This window comes from Panonychus citri, unplaced genomic scaffold (genome assembly GCF_014898815.1).
Source record: "Panonychus citri isolate SS breed McGregor unplaced genomic scaffold, ASM1489881v1 Contig00138, whole genome shotgun sequence".
Classification (NCBI taxonomy): domain Eukaryota; kingdom Metazoa; phylum Arthropoda; class Arachnida; order Trombidiformes; family Tetranychidae; genus Panonychus; species Panonychus citri.
This window is the reverse complement of record NW_026515543.1, coordinates 283935-298156: the sequence shown is the minus strand read 5'-3', so window position 1 is coordinate 298156 and position 14222 is coordinate 283935. Positions and strand designations below refer to the sequence as shown.

At 33.7% G+C, this 14222-nt stretch overlaps 2 protein-coding genes and 2 pseudogenes across 2 annotated transcripts; all 4 read right to left on the bottom strand.

Moving 5' to 3' along the window:
- Positions 1-933: 933 nt before the first annotated feature.
- On the bottom strand, positions 934-2607 carry LOC128393199 (5-aminolevulinate synthase, erythroid-specific, mitochondrial-like; annotated as a pseudogene).
- A 2115-nt stretch (positions 2608-4722) lies between these two features.
- LOC128393467 (phospholipase A1 1-like) lies at positions 4723-6663 on the bottom strand. The gene is given in 6 exon segments (XM_053353651.1): positions 4723-5595; positions 5672-5876; positions 5878-5924; positions 5927-6034; positions 6037-6108; positions 6549-6663. Coding segments are annotated over 6 exon segments (1020 nt in total). The 3' UTR covers positions 4723-5122.
- A 1309-nt stretch (positions 6664-7972) lies between these two features.
- LOC128393205 (5-aminolevulinate synthase, erythroid-specific, mitochondrial-like) lies at positions 7973-9330 on the bottom strand. The gene is given in 7 exon segments (XM_053353332.1): positions 7973-8258; positions 8335-8430; positions 8433-8485; positions 8487-8516; positions 8808-8939; positions 8941-9022; positions 9218-9330. Coding segments are annotated over 7 exon segments (729 nt in total). The 5' UTR covers positions 9279-9330; the 3' UTR covers positions 7973-7983.
- A 1172-nt stretch (positions 9331-10502) lies between these two features.
- LOC128393451 (phospholipase A1 1-like) lies at positions 10503-13859 on the bottom strand (annotated as a pseudogene).
- Between the last annotated feature and the right edge of the window lie 363 nt (positions 13860-14222).

Here is a 14222-nt window from a genome sequence, read left to right as displayed (position 1 = left end):
TTGTTTGGGTCAGTTTTTTTAATTGATTTTGTGGTTTTTTCACTCTAATCATGTTCAATAAAATGAAACAAGTGTCACTCAGATCTACAATTAATCATATTGTTTGTGATTTTAATGTGAACAACAATTGTGATAAAGATGAAGATGATTTCAGTTGGTCTGAAATTGTATCAAAATGTCTACAAGGTCGACAACAACAAATGCTTGGACAAATTCCCGAAATCAGCATGTCGGAAGCTTCGAGTATGATGTTACCACCTGATGATCTTTTCGAGACAGAGGTTGGAAGAGAAGTTAATTTCTCTGTGTCCTTGTTGGATGAAGAAGCTATTAAGCTGCCATCGCCTAAACTGCGAACTTCTTTTACTCTTCCACAAACCAATCCACCATCTCCCATTCTAGCCGATTCGCTTATTGATAGAACACCTTCTCCACCAGCTTCGAGATCAATTTCTTCAACCTCCAGGTCAGCTAATAAATCCAACAGATCCAACAAATCAAACAAATCATCAACCTCATCGACAACAACTCCATTAGTCTCGAGATCAAATACGCGATCAAGTACTCAATCGAATTCTAAATCAAATTCATCACTAACTACTCCATTAGTTTCGAGATCAACTGCCAGGTCGTCCAGAGCATCTTCAATAGCAACAGGTAGATCTGTAGCTAATTCTACTGTCAATTCTTCACTTGCTGACATATCAATTGGTTCACCCAATTCACCGCCTATTTCTCCAGTTAATTCTCCCGTTGCTTCACCAGCTAATTCTACTGTCAATTCCCCAGTTAATTCGCTTGTTAAATCTGCAGGTAACTCACCTAAAAGATTATCATCTATTGTACCAAATGAGGAATTGATAAACAATGAAAATGGTAAATACAATTTTCTCTTTGGTGTTACTCTCAATTGTTATTCCTTAAACTTATTGACCAATTTTTTTCATTTCAATATAATCCAACCGCATGAACTTCATCGACAAATGTAATTGCACCAAATTCATGAGCGATGTCACATTTCACCAACCGGACTAATATCACCGGTCATCGAATGGACAGTTTCAAAGGCCACAATTTTGGGTAAACTTTTATCTACCGATTGTAAAAGTCTTTTCAAATGATCGACATCATTTGATTTAAAGATGAATTTATTTGCTCCACTATTGCGAATACCTTGGATCATGGATGCATGATTTCCAGCATCAGAGAAAATTTGACAATCTAAATTGAAAGAGGAACATCAATTTTAAGATTAACTTTCCAATAACCAAATTAGAATCCCAAATTAATCACTTACTTGGCAACGATTTACCCAAAGTGAACAGAGTTGAATCGTTGGCGACAAAACAAGAAGTAAACAAAAGCGCTGATTCCTTTTGGTGCAAAGAGGCCATTTCTTTTTCCAATTCTTCATGTAAAGGTGTATTACCGGAGATATTTCGAGTTCCCCCTGAGCCTGATCCATATTGTCCAACAGTTTCACTAGAAGATACACAAACATTGATTAGAATGGAACAAAAAAAAACAATTAATTCAATAGAATAAACTTTTTCTTCAACCCAACGAAGAGCAATTGATGTGAGAATAGCTTCAAGTTCACTTGAAAATCTCAACTTGAGATAGAAATTTCTAGATAACTGAAATTCTGTGTTAACATGAGAATAAGATATTAACTCAGTTGATTCCAATTTCTGATCAATACTTTTTTTTGTAGTGTAAACATCTCGTTAATTGATTATCTTGTTATCTTCCCTTTTCTACCCTTAACAAGATACTTACATAACCGCTTGACGAACCATAGGGTGACTCGTCATTCCAAGATAATCATTACTGCACCAAACAGTTATCGGTTTATCATTTGATGATAATTCTTGAGCAAAAGGAGGTTTATCGGCAAATCGAGCCACTTTTTAAAACACGATATGAATGATCCTTTTTCTTCATCAATATCTTGTCCTGGAAAAACTTCTGATAATGGAACAGGTTATTATTATCTATCCGTGGAAGAGAATCAGAGAAAAAGATTGTTATTATTATCTTGATACATGGAGATTATTGTGAGAAGGAAGAGAATTAAAATTGATTGGATTGGGATAATTAGTTGAGGAGATGATATGAAACGACAAGAAAATTAAATGGTTCATTTGGATTGATTGACTGGTCAAACAGCTGATCTCCTTTTTGCTTACCAGTTTTATCAACAGGATGAATTATATCCTGAGTGACCATTGGATTAGCTAATTTGACCATTGGATTAACTTCTTTAAGAAATGGACAAGTTGATGGGTCACCACCTTCGTTGGTCATTCGTTTACCATGTTGAGTATTCTCGGAATCTTGATTAATAAGCAACGAGAGAAAATTAATTGGTAAGGTTAAAGAAAAGGACATGAGGGTAAATAGAAAACATTGAGAATTTTATTTGTTTACCTTTTCCATTGTTAATTAATCCTTCGTTTGTGGTACTAGTTGAATATAATCGCGATATTTTGGACATAATTGGACAATAAGGTGCATAGTTTTTCATGAGAAGCGATGAATAAGATGAAAGAAATGAAGAGGACATTTGGTTGAGAAAAGGACATTTCATTGTTTTCATGTTTATTTTCTTGATTAGAGTAATTCTTTAATTACTGGCACAGAAACAAAAGGATGAATTTATATTAATGAAGATGAAGAATTATTGTAAATAGTGAACTTTGATTAATCTAAAGAAAATAAGATTATTTGTTGTGAGAGAAAAACTGGTTCACATTCAAGTGATTGTTGATCTTTTCAGTTACATTAACGAACTGGTGATGAGTATGAAGAAAATAACACGATGAAGGAAAGAAGAGGGAGAGAGAGAAGGAGAAAGAGAAAGAGAAAGAGAGGGAGAAGGAGAAGGAGAAGGAGAGGGATTTCGATGAATGGGATTTAATTGGTGTGTGAGTTGCGAGAGAACTGGTTGTGATGATGACAAAATAATATTGGTCAATTATTTTCTTCAATGAAGTTTTTTACAAAATAATAAATAGAAATGATGAAAATTTCGTCTTTGTACTCAGAGAATAGCGAAAAATAACATTGATTCACCGTCAATCATATTTTCCATTGAATAATTTGTCTCTGGAGGGATAATCACTGGATCTAATTTCTTAATCAGAGCCGGAGGGTCGTTTTCAATCTTGATGGAGATACTCCCTTCCATTAGAATGTATAATGATAAATATTGGCCTGTTTTGTTAACTGGTTTGTCGCATTTTTCGATAAAACGGAAATAACCAACGGTCTGATTTGCTTCATTAGCTGTTATTAGTGTTGCATGTTCAAGGTTCTTGTGGACTTTTAATTTTTTCCAGTTGAGATTTTCTCGATTAAGGAAAATCTTGGACAACTTTTCCTTTGTTGTGTCACTTTTTTCCACAAAAGTTTCCGAAACATCGACTTGGTCTTCGGGATCTTTTTCCTTTGGTTCGTTCATTTTTTTTCTTTTCAATGTTACTCGCTTTTTTCTTTTCATGAAATCTGGAGTGTGAGGAGCTGAAGTGCCGATGATTTTGTAGCATCCGTTTTCCAATGGAACATAAATTGGACGTTCTCCTCTCCATGTTTGAATTCGTTTGTTTTTAAGGAATCTTTTAGGTCTTGATGAAGAACTAATTCTAGTTGGTGTTAAGGTGGTTGGTTGAATGGTCGATGATGTTGATACTCTGGCTGATGAAACGCCTGAGAGAGATTTCCTTGGGGTATCAATCTTAGTCGGTGTTAAGGTGGTTTCTAGAACTGTTGATGTTGGGGTGGTTATCTTAGCTGGAGTATTGGCCACTTTTTCAATTAAGGTCGTTAGTCGACTGGTAGATGGTATTTCTTCAACGGTATCAATATTATCATCAGTAACCACTGGATTATCCAATTTGAACGATTTAACAGGCGAATTAATTGGTGAATTAACTGGAGAATTTACAATAGAATTAGCTGGTGAAGCAAATGGAGAATTAAGTGAACCAATTGATGTGTCGGCTATTGAAGAAGATCTCGATAAAGATTTGGTAGTTGTTGGAAATGAAACCAATGGAGTTGTTGTCGATGAGCTTGATGATTTGTTTGCTTTGTTTGATTTGTTGGATCTGTTGGATTTATTAGCTGACCTGGAGGTTGAAGAAATTGCTCTCGAAGTTGGTGGAGGTGTTTTATTGAATAAAATGGAAGATGATGGTTGAATTGAAGCTCGCAATAATTTCGGTGACTCCAAATTAACTGCTTCATTCATTGATGAAAAAGAAATGTTTTCTCTTCCAACCTCTGTCTCGAAAAGATCATCAGGTGGTAACATCATACTCGAAGCTTCCGACATGCTGATTTCGGGAATTTGTCCAAGCATTTGTTGTTGTCGACCTTGTAGACATTTTGATACAATTTCAGACCAACTGAAATCATCTTCATCTTTATCAACATTGTTGTTCACATTAAAATCACAAACAATATGATTAATTGTAGATCTGAGTGACACTTGTTTCATTTTATTGAACATGATTAAAATAAACAAAATTTAAGAAAAAAAAAGCGACTTGACAAAGACAAATTTGAATTTCTAACCAACGGCTGATCGGTAATCGAACAAATAATCGATTTCAGAAGATCGATTTTTACCGCAGTCTTTCTTTTTCTCTTTCTATTTTTCCAAAATCGATTACTTGTTTTATCTCAGAATCAACGAAATAAAAGTGATAACAATTAAGAGGGAAAATTTTAATGAGTAAAAATTAAAACTAATCAACAATGGAAAATCATTACATCAATAACTAGACAATAACAGACTAGTGATTTTGATCAAATTTACTGATTAAACTCTCAAACTAGTTGATAAACTAAAATACAATTACAATACTTTTAACTCGTAATTAAGAAATGAGTTAATTTTTCTGTTGACCGGTTAATTATAAGACACTTCAAATTGAGTCTAGGTCTAATAGTAAATCAATTAATCAAATTGAACAATAGATTGAAAGATTTTCTTAACAATTAGTAAATAATTAGATAAATAGATAAGGGTAAATGTACACAAGATGAAGGTAATTAGCAATTGTTATATAAATTGTTCCAATTGACTATTGATCCAAAGTTTATGTGAATATAATTATCAATTGGTTTGAATCAAATTTGACTGGATTTTAATTGCACAATCACGTAGCGGGTTCTCACTTGCTTTGATACAAATCAATCCTTTTGAACCTTCAGCTCGACTATCGATATGAGTAGTTTCCGGTAGGTAAGTTGTTGTACCAAGGTAAGTACAGGGTGAATAGTTGAATCCACATTCGGGAAATAAACTTGTCGCATAAACAATTAAACAATATAAATGTGAACAAGCGGGAGTCCCAAAGCACCCGGGTTGTTCAATATAAGAATAAGGTAAATTGACCAGATATTTAGTATGACCGGTGGCATTGAATGACCCAAACCGTAGGTTCAAAGCTTGAAGTTCAGTTAACAAGGGAATCTCAAAATTAAAGGTACACTGAACCATGTCAACGGCTTTAGCTAATCCTGGATGAATTTGTTTCTCCATAAAGTTTGAGGAAAAGTAATAGGGTGGACCAGAAGGATCTAAGCCTGGAAAGACAGAATTAAATTGTTATAATTGTTGATTGTTTAACTTTTTTTTTCCTATGGAAAATAATTAACTCACCTACTAGATGACCAAGGGTAATATTGTATGTTTCCTTTAACCAGGAAGCAATAAAGTATAACATGTTACCTCCGGCAGAAAACCCAACGACTCTTATATCATCGGGATTGATACATGGAGCTTGTTGGTTAACAATTAATCTTTGAGCAATTAAATTAACTGTAACTCGACCGACAACTTGAACATTTGCCTGCATGACGAAAAAAGTTTGCAGCCGGAAAAGGAAAGCCAAAAGCTACCATTGGATCAGCTGATGATCAAAAGTTATGAGTAAAACAACAACCGGAACAAGATAAAGTTGATCAGTTGATTGTGATAAATATCCATGGATTAGAAAGGCAACTTTAGATCCACAGGCGATGTTAAATGTTGAGTCAATCGATTGGGCGATGAACGTGATAAAAGGTAAAACTGTATTCCAATGGTATCGGGTGGTTCTGGACAAACAGAGTAAAAAGAATTAAGAATTATTTAGAAATTAATGAGACAGAAAGATAGAAAGAAATTCATATTGATATAAAGTGAGAACAATTAATAAATTATTGAATTTGAATGATTAAGGGAGTTGGGCGATTAACTTAAGTCTGTCGATTCTTTGAGCTTAGTAAACAAATAAAACTTAAAAGGACTAATTCTCAATCTTAATTATCTTATCAAAAATGTTTCTGTTTGAAATGATTAACTTTTAATCAGTTCTAATAGCAAGGAAAATGAAGAATCAACGTAATGAAGCTTAAATTGCAAATGGAAACTGCGATTTACAAACATCTCGTTAATTGATTGTCTTTGTTATCTTCCCTTTTCTACCCTTAACAAGATACTTACATAACCGCTTGACGAACCATAGGGTGACTCGTCATTCCAAGATAATCATTACTGCACCAAACAGTTATCGGTTTATCATTTGATGATAATTCTTGAGCAAAAGGAGGTTTATCGGCAAATCGAGCCACTTTTTTAAACACACGATATGAATGATCCTTTTTCTTCATCAATATCTTGTCCTGGAAAGATCATGAGAGTAACAAAACAGCGAGAAAATATCCAAAGATTTTCTATATTGCGTTAAATTGCTATTTGATTCTTCATCATATCACCTCGATGAATATGATGAGAGCATTTAATTTTCCAACTTAATGAATTGAGTACAATTGAATTAATTTCCCTCCGATTATTAATCGATTCATTTGGGTCGTCGGGAGAGTTTATCGTTTAATCGATTTTGGAAAATAGAAAGAGAATAGAAAGACTAAGATAAAACTCGATCTTCTGAAATCGATTATTAGTTCGATTAACGAGCAGCCGTTGGTTAGAAATTCAAAATTGTCTTTGTCAAGTTGCTTTCTTAAATTTTGTTTATTTTAATTGTTTGGGTCAGTTTTTTTAATTGATTTTGTGGTTTTTTCACTCTAATCATGTTCAATAAAATGAAACAAGTGTCACTCAGATCTACAATTAATCATATTGTTTGTGATTTTAATGTGAACAACAATTGTGATAAAGATGAAGATGATTTCAGTTGGTCTGAAATTGTATCAAAATGTCTACAAGGTCGACAACAACAAATGCTTGGACAAATTCCCGAAATCAGCATGTCGGAAGCTTCGAGTATGATGTTACCACCTGATGATCTTTTCGAGACAGAGGTTGGAAGAGAAGTTAATTTCTCTGTGTCCTTGTTGGATGAAGAAGCTATTAAGCTGCCATCGCCTAAACTGCGAACTTCTTTTACTCTTCCACAAACCAATCCACCATCTCCCATTCTAGCCGATTCGCTTATTGATAGAACACCTTCTCCACCAGCTTCGAGATCAATTTCTTCAACCTCCAGGTCAGCTAATAAATCCAACAGATCCAACAAATCAAACAAATCATCAACCTCATCGACAACAACTCCATTAGTCTCGAGATCAAATACGCGATCAAGTACTCAATCGAATTCTAAATCAAATTCATCACTAACTACTCCATTAGTTTCGAGATCAACTGCCAGGTCGTCCAGAGCATCTTCAATAGCAACAGGTAGATCTGTAGCTAATTCTACTGTCAATTCTTCACTTGCTGACATATCAATTGGTTCACCCAATTCACCGCCTATTTCTCCAGTTAATTCTCCTGTTGCTTCACCAGCTAATTCTACTGTCAATTCCCAGTTAATTCGCTTGTTAAATCTGCAGGTAACTCACCTAAAAGATTATCATCTATTGTACCAAATGAGGAATTGATAAACAATGAAAATGGTAAATACAATTTTCTCTTTGGTGTTACTCTCAATTGTTATTCCTTAAACTTATTGACCAATTTTTTTCATTTCAATATAATCCAACCGCATGAACTTCATCGACAAATGTAATTGCACCAAATTCATGAGCGATGTCACACATTTCACCAACCGGACTAATATCACCGGTCATCGAATGGACAGTTTCAAAGGCCACAATTTTGGGTAAACTTTTATCTACCGATTGTAAAAGTCTTTTCAAATGATCGACATCATTTGATTTAAAGATGAATTTATTTGCTCCACTATTGCGAATACCTTGGATCATGGATGCATGATTTCCAGCATCAGAGAAAATTTGACAATCTAAATTGAAAGAGGAACATCAATTTTAAGATTAACTTTCCAATAACCAAATTAGAATCCCAAATTAATCACTTACTTGGCAACGATTTACCCAAAGTGAACAGAGTTGAATCGTTGGCGACAAAACAAGAAGTAAACAAAAGCGCTGATTCCTTTTGGTGCAAAGAGGCCATTTCTTTTCCAATTCTTCATGTAAAGGTGTATTACCGGAGATATTTCGAGTTCCCTGAGCCTGATCCATATTGTCCAACAGTTTCACTAGAAGATACACAAACATTGATTAGAATGGAACAAAAAACAATTAATTCAATAGAATAAACTTTTCTTCAACCCAACGAAGAGCAATTGATGTGAGAATAGCTTCAAGTTCACTTGAAAATCTCAACTTGAGATAGAAATTTCTAGATAACTGAAATTCTGTGTTAACATGAGAATAAGATATTAACTCAGTTGATTCCAATTTCTGATCAATACTTTTTTTTGTAGTGTAAACATCTCGTTAATTGATTATCTTGTTATCTTCCTTTCTACCCTTAACAAGATACTTACATAACCGCTTGACGAACCATAGGGTGACTCGTCATTCCAAGATAATCATTACTGCACCAAACAGTTATCGGTTTATCATTTGATGATAATTCTTGAGCAAAAGGAGGTTTATCGGCAAATCGAGCCACTTTTTAAAACACGATATGAATGATCCTTTTTCTTCATCAATATCTTGTCCTGGAAAAACTTCTGATAATGGAACAGGTTATTATTATCTATCCGTGGAAGAGAATCAGAGAAAAAGATTGTTATTATTATCTTGATACATGGAGATTATTGTGAGAAGGAAGAGAATTAAAATTGATTGGATTGGGATAATTAGTTGAGGAGATGATATGAAACGACAAGAAAATTAAATGGTTCATTTGGATTGATTGACTGGTCAAACAGCTGATCTCCTTTTTGCTTACCAGTTTTATCAACAGGATGAATTATATCCTGAGTGACCATTGGATTAGCTAATTTGACCATTGGATTAACTTTTTAAGAAATGGACAAGTTGATGGGTCACCACCTTCGTTGGTCATTCGTTTACCATGTTGAGTATTCTCGAATCTTGATTAATAAGCAACGAGAGAAAATTAATTGGTAAGGTTAAAGAAAAGGACATGAGGGTAAATAGAAAACATTGAGAATTTTATTTGTTTACCTTTTCCATTGTTAATTAATCCTTCGTTTGTGGTACTAGTTGAATATAATCGCGATATTTTGGACATAATTGGACAATAAGGTATAGTTTTTCATGAGAAGCGATGAATAAGATGAAAGAAATGAAGAGGACATTTGGTTGAGAAAGGACATTTCATTGTTTTCATGTTTATTTTCTTGATTAGAGTAATTCTTTAATTACTGGCACAGAAACAAAAGGATGAATTTATATTAATGAAGATGAAGAATTATTGTAAATAGTGAACTTTGATTAATCTAAAGAAAATAAGATTATTTGTTGTGAGAGAAAAACTGGTTCACATTCAAGTGATTGTTGATCTTTTCAGATACATTAACGAACTGGTGATGAGTATGAAGAAAATAACACGATGAAGGAAAGAAGAGGGAGAGAGAAAGAGAGAGAGAGAGAGAGAGAGAGAAAGAGAGGGAGAAGGAGAAGGAGAGGGATTTCGATGAATGGGATTTAATTGGTGTGTGAGTTGCGAGAGAACTGGTTGTGATGATGACAAAATAATATTGGTCAATTATTTTCTTCAATGAAGTTGTTTACAAAATAATAAATAGAAATGATGAAAATTTCGTCTTTGTACTCAGAGAATAGCGAAAAATAACATTGATTCACCGTCAATCATATTTTCCATTGAATAATTTGTCTCTGGAGGATAATCACTGGATCTAATTTCTTAATCAGAGCCGGAGGTCGTTTTCAATCTTGATGGAGATACTCCTTCCATTAGAATGTATAATGATAAATATTGGCCTGTTTTGTTAACTGGTTTGTCGCATTTTCGATAAAACGGAAATAACCAACGGTCTGATTTGCTTCATTAGCTGTTATTAGTGTTGCATGTTCAAGGTTCTTGTGGACTTTTAATTTTTTCCAGTTGAGATTTTCTCGATTAAGGAAAATCTTGGACAACTTTTCCTTTGTTGTGTCACTTTTTTCCACAAAAGTTTCCGAAACATCGACTTGGTCTTCGGGATCTTTTTCCTTTGGTTCGTTCATTTTTTTTCTTTTCAATGTTACTCGCTTTTTTCTTTTCATGAAATCTGGAGTGTGAGGAGCTGAAGTGCCGATGATTTTGTAGCATCCGTTTTCCAATGGAACATAAATTGGACGTTCTCCTCTCCATGTTTGAATTCGTTTGTTTTTAAGGAATCTTTTAGGTCTTGATGAAGAACTAATTCTAGTTGGTGTTAAGGTGGTTGGTTGAATGGTCGATGATGTTGATACTCTGGCTGATGAAACGCCTGAGAGAGATTTCCTTGGGGTATCAATCTTAGTCGGTGTTAAGGTGGTTTCTAGAACTGTTGATGTTGGGGTGGTTATCTTAGCTGGAGTATTGGCCACTTTTTCAATTAAGGTCGTTAGTCGACTGGTAGATGGTATTTCTTCAACGGTATCAATATTATCATCAGTAACCACTGGATTATCCAATTTGAACGATTTAACAGGCGAATTAATTGGTGAATTAACTGGAGAATTTACAATAGAATTAGCTGGTGAAGCAAATGGAGAATTAAGTGAACCAATTGATGTGTCGGCTATTGAAGAAGATCTCGATAAAGATTTGGTAGTTGTTGGAAATGAAACCAATGGAGTTGTTGTCGATGAGCTTGATGATTTGTTTGCTTTGTTTGATTTGTTGGATCTGTTGGATTTATTAGCTGACCTGGAGGTTGAAGAAATTGCTCTCGAAGTTGGTGGAGGTGTTTTATTGAATAAAATGGAAGATGATGGTTGAATTGAAGCTCGCAATAATTTCGGTGACTCCAAATTAACTGCTTCATTCATTGATGAAAAAGAAATGTTTTCTCTTCCAACCTCTGTCTCGAAAAGATCATCAGGTGGTAACATCATACTCGAAGCTTCCGACATGCTGATTTCGGGAATTTGTCCAAGCATTTGTTGTTGTCGACCTTGTAGACATTTTGATACAATTTCAGACCAACTGAAATCATCTTCATCTTTATCACAATTGTTGTTCACATTAAAATCACAAACAATATGATTAATTGTAGATCTGAGTGACACTTGTTTCATTTTATTGAACATGATTAAAATAAACAAAATTTAAGAAAAAAAAGCGACTTGACAAAGACAAATTTGAATTTCTAACCAACGGCTGATCGGTAATCGAACAAATAATCGATTTCAGAAGATCGATTTTTACCGCAGTCTTTCTTTTTCTCTTTCTATTTTTCCAAAATCGATTACTTGTTTTATCTCAGAATCAACGAAATAAAAGTGATAACAATTAAGAGGGAAAATTTTAATGAGTAAAAATTAAAACTAATCAACAATGGAAAATCATTACATCAATAACTAGACAATAACAGACTAGTGATTTTGATCAAATTTACTGATTAAACTCTCAAACTAGTTGATAAACTAAAATACAATTACAATACTTTTAACTCGTAATTAAGAAATGAGTTAATTTTTCTGTTGACCGGTTAATTATAAGACACTTCAAATTGAGTCTAGGTCTAATAGTAAATCAATTAATCAAATTGAACAATAGATTGAAAGATTTTCTTAACAATTAGTAAATAATTAGATAAATAGATAAGGGTAAATGTACACAAGATGAAGGTAATTAGCAATTGTTATATAAATTGTTCCAATTGACTATTGATCCAAAGTTTATGTGAATATAATTATCAATTGGTTTGAATCAAATTTGACTGGATTTTAATTGCACAATCACGTAGCGGGTTCTCACTTGCTTTGATACAAATCAATCCTTTTGAACCTTCAGCTCGACTATCGATATGAGTAGTTTCCGGTAGGTGTTGTTGTACCAAGGTAAGTACAGGGTGAATAGTTGAATCCACATTCGGGAAATAAACTTGTCGCATAAACAATTAAACAATATAAATGTGAACAAGCGGGAGTCCCAAAGCACCCGGGTTGTTCAATATAAGAATAAGGTAAATTGACCAGATATTTAGTATGACCGGTGGCATTGAATGACCCAAACCGTAGGTTCAAAGCTTGAAGTTCAGTTAACAAGGGAATCTCAAAATTAAAGGTACACTGAACCATGTCAACGGCTTTAGCTAATCCTGGATGAATTTGTTTCTCCATAAAGTTTGAGGAAAAGTAATAGGGTGGACCAGAAGGATCTAAGCCTGGAAAGACAGAATTAAATTGTTATAATTGTTGATTGTTTAACTTTTTTTTTCCTATGGAAAATAATTAACTCACCTACTAGATGACCAAGGGTAATATTGTATGTTTCCTTTAACCAGGAAGCAATAAAGTATAACATGTTACCTCCGGCAGAAAACCCAACGACTCTTATATCATCGGGATTGATACATGGAGCTTGTTGGTTAACAATTAATCTTTGAGCAATTAAATTAACTGTAACTCGACCGACAACTTGAACATTTGCCTGCATGACGAAAAAAGTTTGCAGCCGGAAAAGGAAAGCCAAAGCTACCATTGGATCAGCTGATGATCAAAAGTTATGAGTAAAACAACAACCGGAACAAGATAAAGTTGATCAGTTGATTGTGATAAATATCCATGGATTAGAAAGGCAACTTTAGATCCACAGGCGATGTTAAATGTTGAGTCAATCGATTGGGCGATGAACGTGATAAAAGGTAAAACTGTATTCCAATGGTATCGGGTGGTTCTGGACAAACAGAGTAAAAGAATTAAGAATTATTTAGAAATTAATGAGACAGAAAGATAGAAAGAAATTCATATTGATATAAAGTGAGAACAATTAATAAATTATTGAATTTGAATGATTAAGGAGTTAAGGGCGATTAACTTAAGTCTGTCGATTCTTTGAGCTTAGTAAACAAATAAAACTTAAAAGGACTAATTCTCAATCTTAATTATCTTATCAAAATGTTTCTGTTTGAAATGATTAACTTTTAATCAGTTCTAATAGCAAGGAAATGAAGAATCAACGTAATGAAGCTTAAATTGCAAATGGAAACTGCGATTTACAAACATCTCGTTAATTGATTGTCTTTGTTATCTTCCTTTTCTACCCTTAACAAGATACTTACATAACCGCTTGACGAACCATAGGGTGACTCGTCATTCCAAGATAATCATTACTGCACCAAACAGTTATCGGTTTATCATTTGATGATAATTTTGAGCAAAAGGAGGTTTATCGGCAAATCGAGCCACTTTTTAAACACGATATGAATGATCCTTTTCTTCATCAATATCTTGTCCTGGAAAGATCATGAGAGTAACAAAACAGCGAGAAAATATCCAAAGATTTTCTATATTGCGTTAAATTATTTGATTCTTCATCATATCACTCGATGAATATGATGAGAGCATTTAATTTTCCAACTTAATGAATTGAGTACAATTGAATTAATTTCTCCGATTATTAATCGATTCATTTGGGTCGTCGGGAGAGTTTATCGTTTAATCGATTTTGGAAAAATAGAAAGAGAAATAGAAAGACTAAGATAAAACTCGATCTTCTGAAATCGATTATTAGTTCGATTAACGAGCAGCCGTTGGTTAGAAATTCAAAATTGTCTTTGTCAAGTTGCTTTCTTAAATTTTGTTTATTTTAATTGTTTGGGTCAGTTTTTTTAATTGATTTTGTGGTTTTTTCACTCTAATCATGTTCAATAAAATGAAACAAGTGTCACTCAGATCTACAATTAATCATATTGTTTGTGATTTTAATGTGAACAACAATTGTGATAAAGATGAAGATGATTTCAGTTGGTCTGAAATTGTATCAAAATGTCTAC